The sequence below is a fragment of the Salvelinus fontinalis genome, chromosome 31 (genome assembly GCF_029448725.1).
Source record: "Salvelinus fontinalis isolate EN_2023a chromosome 31, ASM2944872v1, whole genome shotgun sequence".
In the NCBI taxonomy this organism is placed as follows: Eukaryota; Metazoa; Chordata; class Actinopteri; order Salmoniformes; family Salmonidae; genus Salvelinus; species Salvelinus fontinalis.
The window spans coordinates 33,792,223-33,808,341 of NC_074695.1; the positions used below are offsets into that span (position 1 = coordinate 33,792,223).

General features: G+C 42.4%; 1 protein-coding gene across 2 annotated transcripts; it reads left to right on the forward strand.

The window, feature by feature from the left end:
* Nucleotides 1–7,001: 7,001 nt before the first annotated feature.
* gss (glutathione synthetase) lies at nt 7,002–15,846 on the forward strand. Of its 2 annotated transcripts, none has more exons than XM_055892322.1 (12): nt 7,002–7,159; nt 7,435–7,579; nt 10,506–10,727; nt 13,013–13,152; nt 13,326–13,442; nt 13,617–13,697; nt 13,885–13,962; nt 14,128–14,194; nt 14,321–14,515; nt 14,640–14,721; nt 14,828–15,017; nt 15,252–15,846. In XM_055892322.1, exons 2-12 carry the CDS (start codon nt 7,445–7,447, stop codon nt 15,373–15,375), a joined length of 1,431 nt encoding a protein of 476 aa, XP_055748297.1. In that variant the 5' UTR covers nt 7,002–7,159; nt 7,435–7,444; the 3' UTR covers nt 15,376–15,846. The 2 variants fall into 2 exon arrangements, with proteins under 2 accessions (XP_055748297.1, XP_055748296.1); XM_055892321.1 differs by lacking the exon at nt 7,002–7,159 and adding an exon at nt 9,637–9,841 and having other exon boundaries at nt 7,491–7,579.
* Nucleotides 15,847–16,119: the final 273 nt, after the last annotated feature.

Sequence of the window (16,119 nt, forward strand, 5' to 3'; positions counted from 1 at the left end):
AATATCGCTATTTCGAAAACAAGCCATTGAACGTTGGTTGCAATTTCAGTTAAATCCACCAGAAAAGACAGAACAAATAATACAACAAATATTGTGGTTAAATTCAGATGTACTAAATTGATTAAAAAAACATTATTTTTCACAAAAATCTTTGTAAAAATATATCATAAATAGGACTGGTGGAGTTATGTCAAACACATGCAGCTAACAAAAATATATGGAAATGTTTGCGGTACCCAAAATTACAACCAACTAATTGCAGCAATACCGCAAAATTGAAGAGGCAAGTGAAAGGGGGAAAAAGTAAGGAACTTGTCTGTTGGCCCAGCATTAAAGACCAAAGTTGATTTAAAGAAAATTGTGATAAATTAAAAAGTAGACCAGTTTCATTTAAGGACCAAAAAAATGACAGCTGTGCCATATAGATTGCAAAATAGTTGTAAGAGATTTTCAATGTACTGATTCCATGGCACATGACTTATGAACTGATACGTAAAACAATGCCAATTTCAAAACTTAGAATTGTTTAACTGTATTTAACATTCTATTGGTTGCAAGAATGTTGTATAATTATTACAATTGAAGTCGGAAGATTACGTACACTTAGGTTGCAGTCATTAAAACACGTTTTTCAACCACTCCACAAATTTCTTGTTAACCAACTATAGTTTTGGCAAGTCGGTTAGGACATCTACTTTGTGCATGACACAAGTAATTTTCCAAACAATTGTTTACAGACAGATTATTTCACTTATAATTCACTGTATCACAATTCCAGTGGGTCAGAAGTTTACACACACTAAGTTGACTGTGCCTTTAAACAGCTTGGAAAATTCCAGAAAATGATGTGGCTTTAGAAGCTTCTGATATGCTAATTGACATCATTTGAGTCAGTTGGATGTGTACCTGTGGATGTATGTCAAGGCCTACCTTCAAACTCAGTGCCTCTTTGCCTGACATCATGGGAAAATCAAAAGAAGTCAGCCAAGACCTCAGGAATTGTAGACCTCCACAAGTCTGGTTCTCCTTGGGAGCAATTTCCAAACACCTGAAGGTACCACTTTCATCTGTACAAACAATAGTACGCAAGTATCAACACCATGGGACCACGTAGCCATCATACCGCTCAGGAAGGAGACGCGTTCTGTCTCCTAGAGATGAACATACTTTGGTGCGAGAAGTGCAAATCAATCTCAGAACAACAGCAAAGGACCTTGTGAAGATGCTGGAAGAAACAGGTACAAAAGTATCTATATCCACAGTAAAACGAGTCCTATATCAACATATCCTGAAAGGCCGATCATGCAAGGAAGAAGCCACTGCTCCAAAACTGCCATAAAAAAAGCCACACTACGGTTTGCAACTGCACATGGGGACAAAGATCATACTTTTTGGAGAAATGTCCTTTGGTCTGCTGAAACAAAAATAGAACTGTTTGGCCATAATGACCATCGTTATGTTTGGAGGAAAAAGGGGGAGGCTTGCAAGCCGAAGAACACCATCCCGACCATGAAGCACGGAGGTGGCAGCATCATGTTGTGGGGGTGCTTTGCTGCAGGAGGGACTGGTGCACTTCACAAAATTGATGGCATCATGAGGAAGGGCAATTATGTGGATATATTGAAGCAACATCTCAAGACATCAGTCAGGAAGTTAAAGCTTAGTCGCAAATGGGTCTTCCAAATGGACAATGACCCCAACCATACTTCCGAAGTTGTGGTAAAATGGCTTAAGGACAACAAATTCAAGGTATTGGAGTGGCCATCACAAATCCTGACTCAGTTACACCAGCTCTGTCATGAGGAATGGGCCAAAATTCACCCAACTTATTGTGGGAAGCTTGTGGAAGGCTACTCACAACGTTTGACCCAAGTTAAACAATTCAAAGGCAATGCTACCAAATACTAATTGAGTCTTTCTTTCTTTCGGAGGAGGACCTGAGCTCAGGACTACCTGGCCTGATGACTCCTTGCTGTCCACCTGGTCGTGCTGCTGCTCCAGTTTCAACTGTTCTGCCTGCGGCTATGGAACCCTGACCTGTTCACCGGACGTGCTACCTGTCCCAGACCTGCTGTTTTCAACTCTCTAGAGACAGCAGGAGCGGTAAAGATACTCTAAATGATCGGCTATGAAAAGCCAACTGACATTTACTACTGAGGTGCTGACCTGTTGCACCCTCGAAAACCACTGTGATTATTATTATCTGACCCTGCTGGTCATTTATGAACATTTGAACATTGTGACGGCTCCTCCTCTGCAGTGCAGGGGGCAGTTCCTCCTGCAGGCAGAGGAGGGTCGTTAGTGATTGGAGTCACCTGGGCTCTAAGTATTTAAACTGTTTCACTAATCACTTCTCTCCCTCTCTCTCTGCTCCTCCAGGTATGCTCATGATTTGTTTGTTCCTTTGTAGTTTTGCATAGTTTTCACTCAGTCATGTTCACACACACTTATTCACGCATCCATGCACTTTACATACACCTTACATTATAATACTTCCACACCTCATTCCTTTTTCTTAGTTTTAAGTTAATAGTTTTGTTTATAATAAAGAACACTTTTAATTGGCCTATACCTGTTGTTCGTGTCCCCTCATTTTTGTCACAGGCTATGAGCCGGCTTGTGACAACATCTTGGCCATGTTTTGTTATAATCTCCACCCGGTACAGCCAGAAGAGGACTGGCCACCCCTCATAGCCTGGTTCCGCTCTAGGTTTCTTCCTAGGTTCTGGCATTCCTAGGGAGTTTTTCCTAGCCACCGTGCTTCTACACCTGCATTGCTTGCTGTTTGGGGTTTTAGGCTGGGTTTCTGTACAGCACTTTGTGACATCAGCTGATGTAAGAAAGGCTTTATAAATACATTTGATTGTATGTAAACTTCTGTTCACTGGGAATGTGATGAAAGAAATAAAAACTGAAATAAATCATTCTCTCTACTATTATTCTGACTTTTCACATTCTTAAAATAAAGTGGTGATCCTAACTGACCTAAATGTCAGGGAAATTAAATGTCAGGGAATTTTTACTAGGATTAAATGTCAGGAATTGTGAAAAATTGAGTTTAAATGTATTTTGCTAAGGTGTATGTAAACTTCTGACTTCAACTGTATATATGGGGGATACAACCATCCCAGCTCTGTAGATTTTGCTGCTTAGAGACCGAATTTCAATAGTGAAGTTTTTGGTACTGTCCATATGTAGCTAGTTTTTGGTCGCAGCTCCAGGAATGATTGAAGAAGTGCAACATTTACCTGGAGCTAACTCTGCAGATAGCACTACTGGGTGATTTGAAAAGTCATAGTCAATCGATCAATAATATAATAATACTTATATGTATATATATTTACCCCAAAAGATATGGGGGATTGGAAATGATACAGACAATTACATTGATGGAAGCTACAATCTTTCAGCAGTATTAAAGCTGATCTACCCCCTAAGAAAAATAAAATATATATATTTTTGTATTATTTTCCCCCCCAATTTGTAAACTACTACTACTACGAAGAAGAACTGCAGTATGTAGTGGTTGGGAGGGGGGAATATGGTAATAGTGAAGTTTTACAACCTGTGTAAGATACTAGAGTTGATTGCCCTTGGGAATGTAGAAGGTCAAGATAGGAGACAGGTAATGTAGTGTGGGGATTTTAATGCTCATATTACACTCTGGGGCGGATTACGGACTGCTGTAAATGAACTACTGGATGAGAAAGGGCTTGTGAATCTCTTAATGAAGGCCGGGGAACCAGGATTGACACAATAACTGGAAAGGAATCTGCTCTGGATCTTACCTTGATCTCAAGTTCAATGGCAGGCAGATGTAGTTGGGAGGTTTTGGAGGAATCTACAGGGGGTACGGATCACTATCCTATCATGTGTATTGTAGGATTGAGGGAGGAAGATTCAGTAGTGGATCGATTGAAAAGGCAGAGAAGGGTCAGTTTCAGGAGTTGAGTGAACAGGAGCTGTTTCAGGTTGATATCAGTTCAGATATAGCAACAGTAGGGGCCTCAATGCAGGTGATTCCTATGGGTACAGGGGGGAGAAAGAGCCAGGCAGGTGATTCCTATGGGTACAGGGGGGAGAAAGAGCCAGGCAGGTGATTCCTACGGGTACAGGGAGGAGAAAGAGTAACGCAGTTCCCTGGTGGACTGAAGAGTGTAGAGAAGCAGTGAAGTGTAGGAACAGGGCTTCAGAATGTTGAAAAGGTCCCATAATTACCAGCACCTGATTCAGTATAAAGGAGGATTGTTAGGACAGCTAAGAGGGAGTATTGGCACTAGTTCTGTGGGAACATAGGCAGTACCACTCCTGTGGGAGAGGTATGGGGGATGGTTAAGAGGATCAGTGGGGTCAGATGAGATTGGGGTCTCCCTGTGCTGAAAAGTGGGGAGATTTTTTGCAGTGAGAGATATGGAGAAGGCAGAGATGTTGGCCCAGGCATTTGTTAAGCTGCACAACTCAAATAATCTGACAGAAGAGGGTCAGAGGAGAACATCCGGTGGTCCTGGATCAGAGAGAGAAGGTGGGGGATGCATTGAATGGCTGAGATGTTGAGAGATGAAGAAGCATTAGCTAAAGCTGAGGTAACATCTCCTGGGAAGGATGAGACGTGTTACATCATGATGGCTCATCTCAGTGACACTGCAATGGGCAAAGTATTGGGCCTTTACAATAAGGTGTGGCAGGAAGGGAAACTGCCTGGAAGTTGGAAGCAGGTTGTAGTGGTGTCGATACGGAAACCAGGGAAAGACCTTACTAGTCCTTCAAGCTATAGGCTGACAGCGTTGACATCTCATGTATGTAAACCTATGGAAAGGATGATAACGAAAAGGCTGACTTACTTTCTGGAGAGTAGAGGACTAATGTCACCAGATCAAAGTGGGTTCAGGAAAGGCAGGGGAACTATGGATCCTGTGCTGTGCCTTGAGTCAGTCATATGGAAGGCAAATAAGGAGGTGGTGGTGGTAGTCATTTTCTTTGATGTAGAGGCTTATGATATGATGCGGAAGGAAGGCCTACTTATCAAGCTGGATAACATGGGGGTTGGAGGAAGGGATTTTGACTAGATAATGGATTTTCTTTTTGGGTGATCAATACAAGTGAGGGTGGGGAGCTCTATGTCACAAAGCTATGAGGTAGATAATGGTACCCCCCAGGGAAGTGTCATTCATCCTTTGTTGTTCTCCATTATGATTGACGATGATTTATTCTCCCAGGTGAGACCTAATATTGGGAGGTCATTGTTTGCGGATGATGGGGCGCTGTGGGTAGAGAGGGACAAATGTTACCCATATAGCCAGAAGAGTTCATGTAGCGATTAGTAAGGTTGAGCAGTGGTCCCTCAGGTGGGGCTTCAAGTTTTCAGTTGAGAAAATACAGACTGTGTTTGTTCTAGAAGGAAGGTTGGGGAGGAAATATACTTGAAGCTGTATGGAAGGAATCTGGAGAGGATGGGAGGGTTTTAGGTTCCTGGGGGTCTGGTTTGACACTCGAATGACACGGGCGGAGCATATTAACAGAGTAGTTGTCAAAGGAAAGAAAATATTGAATGTGATGCATTGCTTGTCAGGAATGGAGTGAAAATAGAATGGTAGAATTGTGTTGAAAATGCTATATATAGCACTGTTAACGTCAACACTGGATTATGGAAGTATAGCATATGGATCAGCCGCTCAGACGTCTTTAAAAAAGCCCAAGCCCTAAGAATATGTTGTGGAGCCCTTAGGACTGCCCCGGTAGCAGCGATGTTGGAAGAGATGCTGTTAAAGTTAAGAAGAAAACAGCTAGCCATGACATATTGGGTAAATCTACAATGACATACAGTTATGCATCCTACAAAAAAGGGACTCCTAGAGTGCTGGGAACATGAACAAAATCTTAATACAAGCTTTGGGTGGATAGGCAATGGCATGGCAAGAGAGATGGTGTTGTTTGGGAGGGAGTTTAGCCCCTCTGTGGTTCGTCCTGTTATCCCACCTTGGTTTCTCCCTCAGCCAGTGATCTAGGGTTGCTTGAGAGGGTATGAGATGTTGAGGAAGGAGTAGATTCAGTTGTAAGTGAACATTTAAGAACACAATACTATGCTTTCTTGAATATATTCACAAATGGATCTAAGGACCCTAAAACAGGGAGGACCAGTGCAGCTTTAAGTATTCCTGAGTTTAAGGTGGCAGTGACGAAAAGAGCAACGGATCATTTATCTGCTTACACAATGGAGTTGTTGGCCATACTATTGGCTGCAGAGTGGGTGGAGGAGGTGAGGCCAGAGGTGAGGCCATCTGCTCTGACTCCTCTGCAGCACTGATGAGCTTAAATACATTTGTGTCGCAGAGCAGACATTATGTATTGTATGGGGTTTTGCAGTGCTTGTATAGGGTGAGACAGGGGGGTATTTGTGATGTTCCTCTGGTTACCAGCTCATGTGGGAGTAGAGGGGAATGAGGAGGTGGATGTTATCACCAATCAGGCTCTTAAACATCCTAATGGGGAGAGGGAATTGTCAAGCAGTAAAGCCAAGGGGTCGATAAGAACAGTGGTTAAAAACAAATGGCAAGAGTTGTGGAACAGGGAGAGAAAGGGAAGACACCTGTATAATATCCAGGAAAAGGTGGAGGCAGGAAGGTCCTCAGACTGAGAGAGAAGGGAGGAAAGTGTAATCACAAGACTCAATAGTACATTGAAATTGGTGGGGAAACATCTGACTGGGTGGTGTGATCATTGTCAGGAGGAGATGGAAACAGTGGAATATGTTCTATTTCAGTGCCAGAAATATGGGAGGGAAAGGGAGCGATTATTATTAGATTTTAGGAGTAATAGGATTGAAGAGCCAGGATTAATTGAATTGCTGGATAAATCTTCAGGGGATATAGTATTGAATTATGTATTTCGTTTCCTTAAGGAGACGAAAATATTGGGCAGGATTTAGACCTTCGCTATCGCTGGTCCACACTCCAGTCCAGTTGGTGGCGGTAATCCACAGAAGAATACGTTTTCACGGTAGTGAGCTTTGAAGAGAGAGGAAAAGGCGTAGTCTTTGGTTTGCCCCCAAGTCCATGTTTATCCGTGGTGTTCATTCTTGAAGGGAAAAACGTCTGTTTTTTTGGGGGGGTTGCCATTCCAGAGCACCTCATCTGAGCATAATCGGCGTATAGAAGGACAGGTTTGTCATTTAACATGTGGTGGTGCATTTACGTTGATAGCAAGCCAAAGTGTATGTTGCTGGTAACTAACGTTAACTAGCTAGCTACAGTATCTTGCTAACTTTAGTATGTAACGTTACATATCTGTATTAGCCCAATGTCCCGACACAATCAGAATCCAGTTGCGGTCGAAGCTAATCTCAATGGGAATCCCTGTCTAAATAAAGTTTAAATCAATCATCTGCTTTGTCATGGTTACAATGCAAATACGTTATGTTGGTCTCACCTTGCACAGGTGAACTGCAATGGCTGCCAACGGGATACCAGAGGATGTGTTAATGGATAATGATCTTATAAAGGACTTAGTGGATGTGGCAAAAGACTCAGCCCTTCTAAATGGAGTGTTGATGCGGACAAAAGAGACACCCAACTCATCAGAGGTAAACCTTTTTCTGCTTGATTAGGCTAAACCTGAACACACTGAACTGTTGTTTGATAACTATAGAATTCTCTGCTATTAGATGGCGAAAATCACCTGTCTGGGTTAATTTAATTCAAAGGAGAAGTGGGAGAAGGAGGAACTGGGCAGCCATTGGAACTATACTGTTCAAAAAATGGGGTTTGTAATGGCCAGCCATGCCAGGAATTCTCTCTTTTGAGCCTGTGTTGTCTGACTGGATTTGTGGAAATCCAGGGGTGCGACTTTCACCGCGGACGGGGGGGATGGACATGTTTTATCATTGGAATGAATGTGATACAAAATGAGGCAGCGGTGTGCTTTAGGAACATGCGGACGCCTCCGAGTGGTCGGGTAGACTGTTTGGCGTGGTTATCTGACTGGTTTTAGATGTGTCCCCCGCTCCACTTCTAAAACTAAAGTTGTGCACCTGTGGGAATGTATTCTGTCTCAGTGGTCATGTTACATGTTTTTCTGTTTATTTTTCACTATACCAAGTATCTAATCTACAATCTTAAATGTTCAGAGAACAGAATGCCAAGACATTTAATGCAATTCAATTGCTTACCTGTACTTTGTACATGTCAATCAGTTGTGATAATCAGAGAAATCCCAATAACATCAAGTTCGTAAATTCATTCTAGATTGCGCTCTGGTCGTTTGTAAATTCAGGGTGTTGTCAGAGTGTCCTTTCGTAAATTCCGAGTGTTAAACTCTCGACCGAGGAGTAGGGTTGATCCTATCGTTCTGACCTCGGCGGCAATCAAGCACTGGGGCTAGGACTTTCCAGGTACCTCACGATCATGATATATAGGGCTCCTGAGTGGCGCAGCGGTGTAAGGCACTGCATCTCAGTGCTAGAGGCGTCACTACAGGCACCCTGGTTCAAATCCAGGCTGTATCACTACCGGCTGTGATTGGGAATCCCATAGGGTGGCGCACAATTGGCCCTGCGTCGTCCGGGTTTGGCCGGTTTATGTCGTCATTGTAAATAAGAATTTGTTCTTAACTGACTTGCCTAGTTAAATTAAAGGTTAAATTTTTTTTTTATATATAAAAATGTTTGGACACACACCTACTCATTCCAGGGTTTTTTGTTTATTTTTACCTTTATCTACATTGTAGAATAATAGTGAAGACATCAAAACTATGAAATAGTTTGCACACTCTTGGCATTTTCTCAACCAGCTTCATGAGGTAGTCACCTGGAATGCATTTCAATTAACAGGTGTGCATTAAAAGTTAATTTGTGGAATTTCTTTCCTCAATGTGTTTGAGCCAATCAGTTGTGTTGTGACAAGGTAGGGGGTGGTATACAGAAGATAGCCCTATTTGGTAAAAGACCAAGTCCATATTATGGCAAGAACAGCTAAAATAAGCAAAGAGAAACGACAGTCCATTATGACATGAAGGTCAGTCAATACGGAAAATCTGAAGAACTTTGAAAGTTCCTTCAAGTGCAGTCGCAAAAACCATCAAGCGCTATGATGAAACTGTCTCTCATGACGACAGCCACAGGAATGGAAGAATCAGAGTTACCTCTGCTGTAGATGATAAGTTCATTAGAGTTACCAGCCTCAGAAATTGCAGCTCAAATAAATGCTTCACACAGTTCAAGTAACAGACATGTCTCAACATCAACTGTTCAGATGAGACTGTGTGAATCCGGCCTTCATGGTCGAATTGCTGCAAAGAAACCACTAATAAAGGACACCAATAAGAAGAAGAGACTTGCTTGGGCCAAGAAACACAAGCAATGGCCTTTAGACTGGTGGAAATCTGTATTTTTCTCTGAGTCCAAATGTGCGTGTCTTTGTGAGACGCAGAGTAGGTGAACAGATGATCTCCGCATGTGTGGTTCCCACCGTAAAGCATGGAGAAGGTGGTGTTATGGTGTGGGGGTGCTTTGCTGGTGACACTGTCTGTGATTTATTTAGAATTCAAGGCACACTTAACCAGCATGGCTACCACAGCATTCTGCAGCAATACACCATCCCATCTGGTTTGTGCTCAGTGGGACTATAATTTGTTTTTCAACAGGACAATGACCAAACACACCTCCAGGCTGTGTAAGGGCTATTTGACCAAGAAGGAGAGTGATGGAGTGCTGCATCAGATGACCTGGCCACCACAATCACTCGACCTCAACCCAATTGAGATAGTTTGGGATGAGTTGGACCACAGAGTGAAGGAAATGCATCCAACAAGTGCTCAGCATATGTGGAAGACTAGAAAATCATTCCAGGTAATGCTGGTTGAGAGAATGCCAAGAGTGTGCAAACTGTCAAGGCAAACGGTGGCTACTTTGAAGAATCTCAAATATAAAAAAGATTTCGTTTAACACTTTCTTGGTTACTACACGTGTTATTTCATAGTTTTGATGTCTTCACTATTATTCTACAATGTAGAAAATAGTACAAATAAAAACCCTTGAATTAGTAGGTGTGTCCTAACTTTTGACTGGTACTGTATATGGCTATTCTCACGATTCTATGTTTTCTGAATTGATACTGTGATGTTATAGCAATTTGATGTTCCAAACATTGCTCAGTATATATATCTGCAGCAGAGTTTTTGATCAGTCGTGGAAATTGTGCTGAAAACATCCAAAATAATATAAGCGTGCTCTCTTTTGTGTCTGGAAGAAGCTTTAACACCTCACTTTGAACATTTTACTCGCCCTAGCAGAGCTGGTTAGGCTGCTTTCGTGTTATCTAGAGCGTTGGTGACTAACTGGGTTACTGGCAACAATTGAAAGCAGTTTCTTTGCCAATGTTTACATATCTGCCATAACAAGAGTTTAGGGCATTCACAAACTCCTCAATTATTCTGCACTCTGACACTCTCAAATCAGAGTAGATTGCCATGGGGAATTTACGAAGGCACCCTTATTGTGTGTTTGGTTTCAGGTGGTGACCTATGCACCGTTCACACTTTTCCCCTCACCAGTGCCCAAGGCTACCTTCCACCAGGCTCTAGCAGTACAAACGCACTACAACCGACTGGTGGACAAGATCAGCCAGGACTCAAGCTTCCTGGAGGAGGCTCTAGCCAGCACCATCAAAGTGGATGATTTCACTGGGAGGTTGTTCAATATATACAGACATGTTTTACGGGAAGGCAAGACCCAGGTAGGGTATTATTGCTTTCTAACAAATCAAATGTTATTGGTCACACATTTTTTGCAGGTGTTGTGAAATGCTTGTGTTCCTAGCTCCAACAGTGCAGTAATATCTAACAATACACACATCTAAAAGTAAAATAATGGAATAAAAAAATATATAAATATTAGGATGAGCTGTATTAGGATGAGTGGCATTGACTAAAATACAGTAGAATAGAATACAGTATATACATGAGATCAGATTTTATTGGTCATACACATGGTTAGCAGATGGTAATGCGAGTGTAGCGAAATGCTTGTGCTTCTAGTTCCAACAGTGCAGTAATATCTAACAATTCTACAACAACTACCTAATACACACATCTAAAGGGATGGAATAAGAATATGTACATATACATATATGGATGAGCGATGGCCGAGCGGCATGGGCAAGATGCAGTAGATGGTATAAAATACAGTATATACATAGGAGATGAGTAATGTAAGATATGTAAACATTATTAAAGGACTAGTGATCCATTTATTAAAGTGGCCAATGCTTTTGAGTCTTTATGTAGGCAGCAGCCTCTGTGTTAGTGACGGCTGTTTAACAGTCTGATGGCCTTGAGACAGAAGCTGTTTTTCAGTCTCGGTCCCAGCTTTGATGCACGTCTACTGACCTTGCCTTCTGGATTATAGCGGGGTGAACAGACCTTGGCTCGGGTGGTTCATGTCCTTGATGATCTTTTTGGCAGGCAGTGTGCCACCAGTTATGTGTTGGGCAGACCACACCACCCTCTGGAGAGCCCGGTTGCGGGCGGTGCAGTTGCCGTACCAGCCGGTGATGCAGCCCGACAAGCTGCTCTCAATTGTGCATCTGTAAAAGCTTGTGAGGGTCGTAGGGGCCAAGCCAAATTTCATCAACTTCCTGAGGTTGAAGAGGCGCTGAACCATTTCAGATTGTCAGTGATGTGTACGCCAAGGAACTTGAATCTTTCCACTAGAGGTCGACCGATTATGATTTTTCAACGCCAATACCGATTATTGGCGGACCATTTACATTTACACTAGCTAGCCATTTACATTTACATTTACATTACATTTAAGTCATTTAGCAGACGCTCTTATCCAGAGCGACTTACAAATTGGTGCATTCACCTTATGACATCCATATTGCCTGCTAACCTGCATTTCTTTTAGCTGAATATGCAGGTTTAAAAAATATATACTTCTGTATATTGATTTTAAGAAAGGCATTGATGTTTATGGTTAGGTACACGTTGGAGCAACAACAGTCCTTTTTCGCGAATGCGCACTGCATCGATTATATGCAACGCAGGACACGCTAGATAAACTAGTAATATCATCAACCATGTGTAGTTAACTAGTGATTATGATTGATTGATTGTTTTTTATAAGATAAGTTTAATGCTAGCTAGCAACTTACCTTGGCTTCTACTGCATTTGCGTAACAGGCAGGCTCCTCGTGGAGTGCAATGTAATCAGGTGGTTAGTGCGTTGGACTAGTTAACTGTAAGGTTCAAGATTGAATCCCCCGAGCTGACAAGGTAAAAATCTGTCCTTCTGCCTCTGAACGAGGCAGTTAACCCACCGTTCCTAGGCCGTCATTGAAAATAACAATGTGTTCTCAACTGACTTGCCTAGTTAAATAAAGATGTGAAGCAAAAAACTTTTTCTTTTTAAATCGGCCAAACTGTTGTCCAAAAATACAGATTTCCGATTGTTATGAAAACTTGAAATCGGCCTTAATGAATCAGCCATTCCAATTAATCGGTCGACCTCTACTTTCCACCTTCTCCACTGCATTCTCGTCGATGTGGATAGTGGCGTGCTCCCTCTTCGTGAAGTCCATAATCAGATCCTTCGTTTTGTTGAGGGACAAGTTATTTTCCTGGCACCACTCCGCCAGGGCCCTCACCTCCTCCCTGTAGTCTGTCTCGTCGTTGTTGGTAATCAGGCCTACTACTGTTGTCAACTGCAAACTTGATGATTGAGTTGGAGGCGTGCGTGCCATGCAGTCATGGGTGAACAGGGAGTACAGGAGGGGGCTGAGCATGCACCCTTGTGGTGCCCCTGTGTTGAGGATCAGTGAAGTCCAGGACCCAGTTGCACAGGGCAGGGTTCAGACCCAGGGCCCTGAGCTTAATGATGAGCTTGGAGGGTACTATGGTGTTGAAGGCTGAGCAATATCAGATGCTATGTTTGAATGTATTTCAAGTTGCAACAATCAAATACGTTTAGAATGAGGTCAAAGACCTTGCTCATGCTCATTTATTCATTGTACATTTCCAGTCCATAGTTTTGGGTCTGAATCGCTCAGACTACATGCTGGACCAGAATGCGGATGGGAGTGCCTCCCTGAAGCAGATCGAGATCAACACCATTGCTGCCAGTTTTGGTGGTCTTGCCTCACACACGCCAAATGTCCACCGGTATGTGAACCACAACAATACGGCCGGTTTTCCCCGCTGAAGGTTTTTATTCTCCTGCTGTAAAAGATACGGGAGGATGGGAAAGGGAATTGGAGAAGTATGTTTGGTTTGAAGAAAAAGTTGTAAACAATTGAATGCCCTGTGAATGACCCTGTCTATGTCTGCATCAATAGACACATCCTGAAGGTGGCTGGTCGGTTGGAGGATAGCAAGCGTATCCTAGACAATAACCCGTCTGCAGGTCTGGCAAAGGGCTTAGCTAAGGCCTGGGACCTCTACGGCTCAGAAAGGTGGGTTTCTTGGTTAGGATTCAGATGTGTGAATGCGTTTGAGATCTGTCAGTTTGTACAAAGAAAAAAAGAGGATACAGAAAACTAGGACGTTTTGTTGGTTGTCTGTCAGTAACAGAACACAAAGTAGATACCACTGCTGAGCGTTTAATATGGGTAATTCTGGCATTAAAGGGCAGTAGTCTTGTATCTGGTTGAAGAGCTCCAAAGAAACATCTTCGACCATCGATATGTGGAGAATGAGTTATGGAAGAGGTAAGGCCTAGGTGCTTGTTCAAACGCATCATAATCAACTTTGACTCAATCATCTGATTTTTATCCTGTTGATGATGCTGTGATGGAGCCTCCTAATGCCACTTTTGTAGCCATGGTAGACAAATGTAGTTGACTACCATTGGTATATCAAAATGGCGCGACATAAAATATTTCTGCTTGTTTTCAGAAATATTCCTGTTATACGAAGACAGTTTGAAGATGTAGCTAAGACGGGATTCCTTGATCAGGATAAGAGGCTGTTTGTGTAAGTGTTACTTTCTTTAAAAAAATGTATTACAGTCATTTGCGTGCTCAACATATACTAATGTTTTGATTTTGCAACATCTGTTACTGATAAGACTGTTGAACATTGCCTTACTTTCAATGTAATGCCATGCTCATTGTTTCATTTAAAACCATTTTGTTGCAGAGATGGACGGGAGGTTGCTATTGTATATTTCCGCAATGGGTACATGCCACAGAACTACACAGAACAGGTTTGAACACAATCATCTTCATTTCTTTCTTTCTGTTCTCAGAGCTTTGCTGGGGTTGTAAAATCTGTCATCGTGAAACTGATGCAATCACTTATTATCCTGACAATGTGTATGATTTTTTTGTAGAACTGGGAGGCTCGTCTCATGATGGAACGCTCTATGGCTGTGAAGTGTCCAGATATCAGTACCCACCTGGCTGGCACCAAGAAGGTCCAACAGGAACTGGCCAGACCGGGTGTTCTGGAGAGGTTCTTTCCTGGTGAACCTGACGTTGTGGACCAGATCCGGGCAACCTTTGCTGGGCTGTATACTCTAGACATGGTAAGAACAAAACCGGGCTCTTTTGGACTCTTGACAATGTTTAGGTACATGTCTCTTTCTTTATAAAGCCTTTCCTAGCAGTTTGCTTTTCTGCTTCAACTTTCTTATTAAATCTTACTAACAGGGACCAGAAGGTGACAAGACTGTGGCTATGGCTTTGGCAAAACCAGACCAGTTTGTCCTGAAGCCACAGAGGGAAGGTGGGGGTAAGAGAACCTCAGCTCTTTACTTCACATCTCTTGTGACCCTGACCTCTAACCTTGTCATGCTCTGGCCTGTCTGCTAAAGTGTAGATTTCCTCTACTCCTGTAGGCAACAACCTCTATGGAGCTGAGATCTGTCAGGTACTGGAGGGTGTGAAGCAGAGCACAGAGAGGATGGCCTATATTCTGATGGACAAGGTTCAGCCCCGCCCTGTACACAACTACCTCCTTAGACTGGGGACGCCACTCAAACTCAGCACCTGCCTAAGTGAGCTGGGTGTATTTGGGGCCTACGTCAGGTACAGTCAAAGACCCTTCTGTATACATTCCTGTCATGACAACTTTATAGAAATTGTATATGTGAGTTGGAATGAAGTATACTGTAATTGGAGGTGGTATACATTTTGGCCCACTGAAAGCTATTGTGTCAAGATGTGGTGATAACAATGTACTCCTGCAGAGTAATGAAGATGCCTTCTGTCTCCTCTCTGAATGGTTGTGTGTGTGTCCTCATGATTTCTGTGTCCACACAGGCATGGGCAAGACATGGTGCTGAATGAGTGTGTTGGACATCTGCTGAGGACCAAGAGTGATGAACACTCTGATGGAGGTGTGGCTTCTGGAGTGGCAGTGCTAGACAATCCACTCCTCGTCTGACCATCACTGCCCTCTGTGCAGTTTCACTATTAATGTGACAAAGATGGTAATAAGAAAAGTTAAACACACAAGTGCTCTTCTTTGACTGCAGAGAAAATTGCTGCTCCCCATCTATTTTAGATGTTAATTTTATACTTTTACTGTAGCATCAAATGTGTGCTCTTAGAGCTTGTGCAGATCAGGAATGAGCCTGATGGACGAAGAACAGCTGTGTGCGGACACTATGAAGTCTTACTGCCACAATACATTTCTATCACTGCTCGGTAGACTTAAACAGAGCCAAGAAATGAATGGAAACAGAAAATACAGAACTCTGATTATTTCACACCAAAAACTGTAGTATTCCAGATATTGAAATGGAGAAACTGTTTTAATCAGGAAAGAAGGCGAGGTAATATCCCTAGAGTAAATAATAGTATAAAGATAAATAGATTATGGGAATAATAGTAATAAATTGTTTTATGACTTTCAGCCTTTAGTTTTTTTTGTATTTATATTCATATGCATTCATAATATACTGATGGGATTTGATGCAGTGGGTTACTATATTGGCATTAGACAGATGGATAAAGGTATCTGACAGATATAATTCAGTTCCATTTTATGAACACCAGATGGGACATGGAAAAATAATGTATGTGATTTGCATATTCATGGGGGTGTTACTTACTGTGGCTCAGTTGGTAAAGTATGGCGATTGCAACACCAGTACAGTGGGTTAGATTCCCAGGACCACCCGTATGT

Bases quoted from the DNA above. Each gene is read 5' to 3' on its own strand.
- gss (XM_055892321.1), top strand. From the start codon at position 9,641: ATGACCAAACACACCTCCAGGCTGTGTAAGGGCTATTTGACCAAGAAG. The intron at 9,842-10,505 runs GTAATGCTGGTT...GTTTGGTTTCAG, and splicing joins AGACTAGAAAATCATTCCAG to GTGGTGACCTATGCACCGTT. The intron at 13,698-13,884 runs GTAAGGCCTAGG...GCTTGTTTTCAG, and splicing joins GAGAATGAGTTATGGAAGAG to AAATATTCCTGTTATACGAA.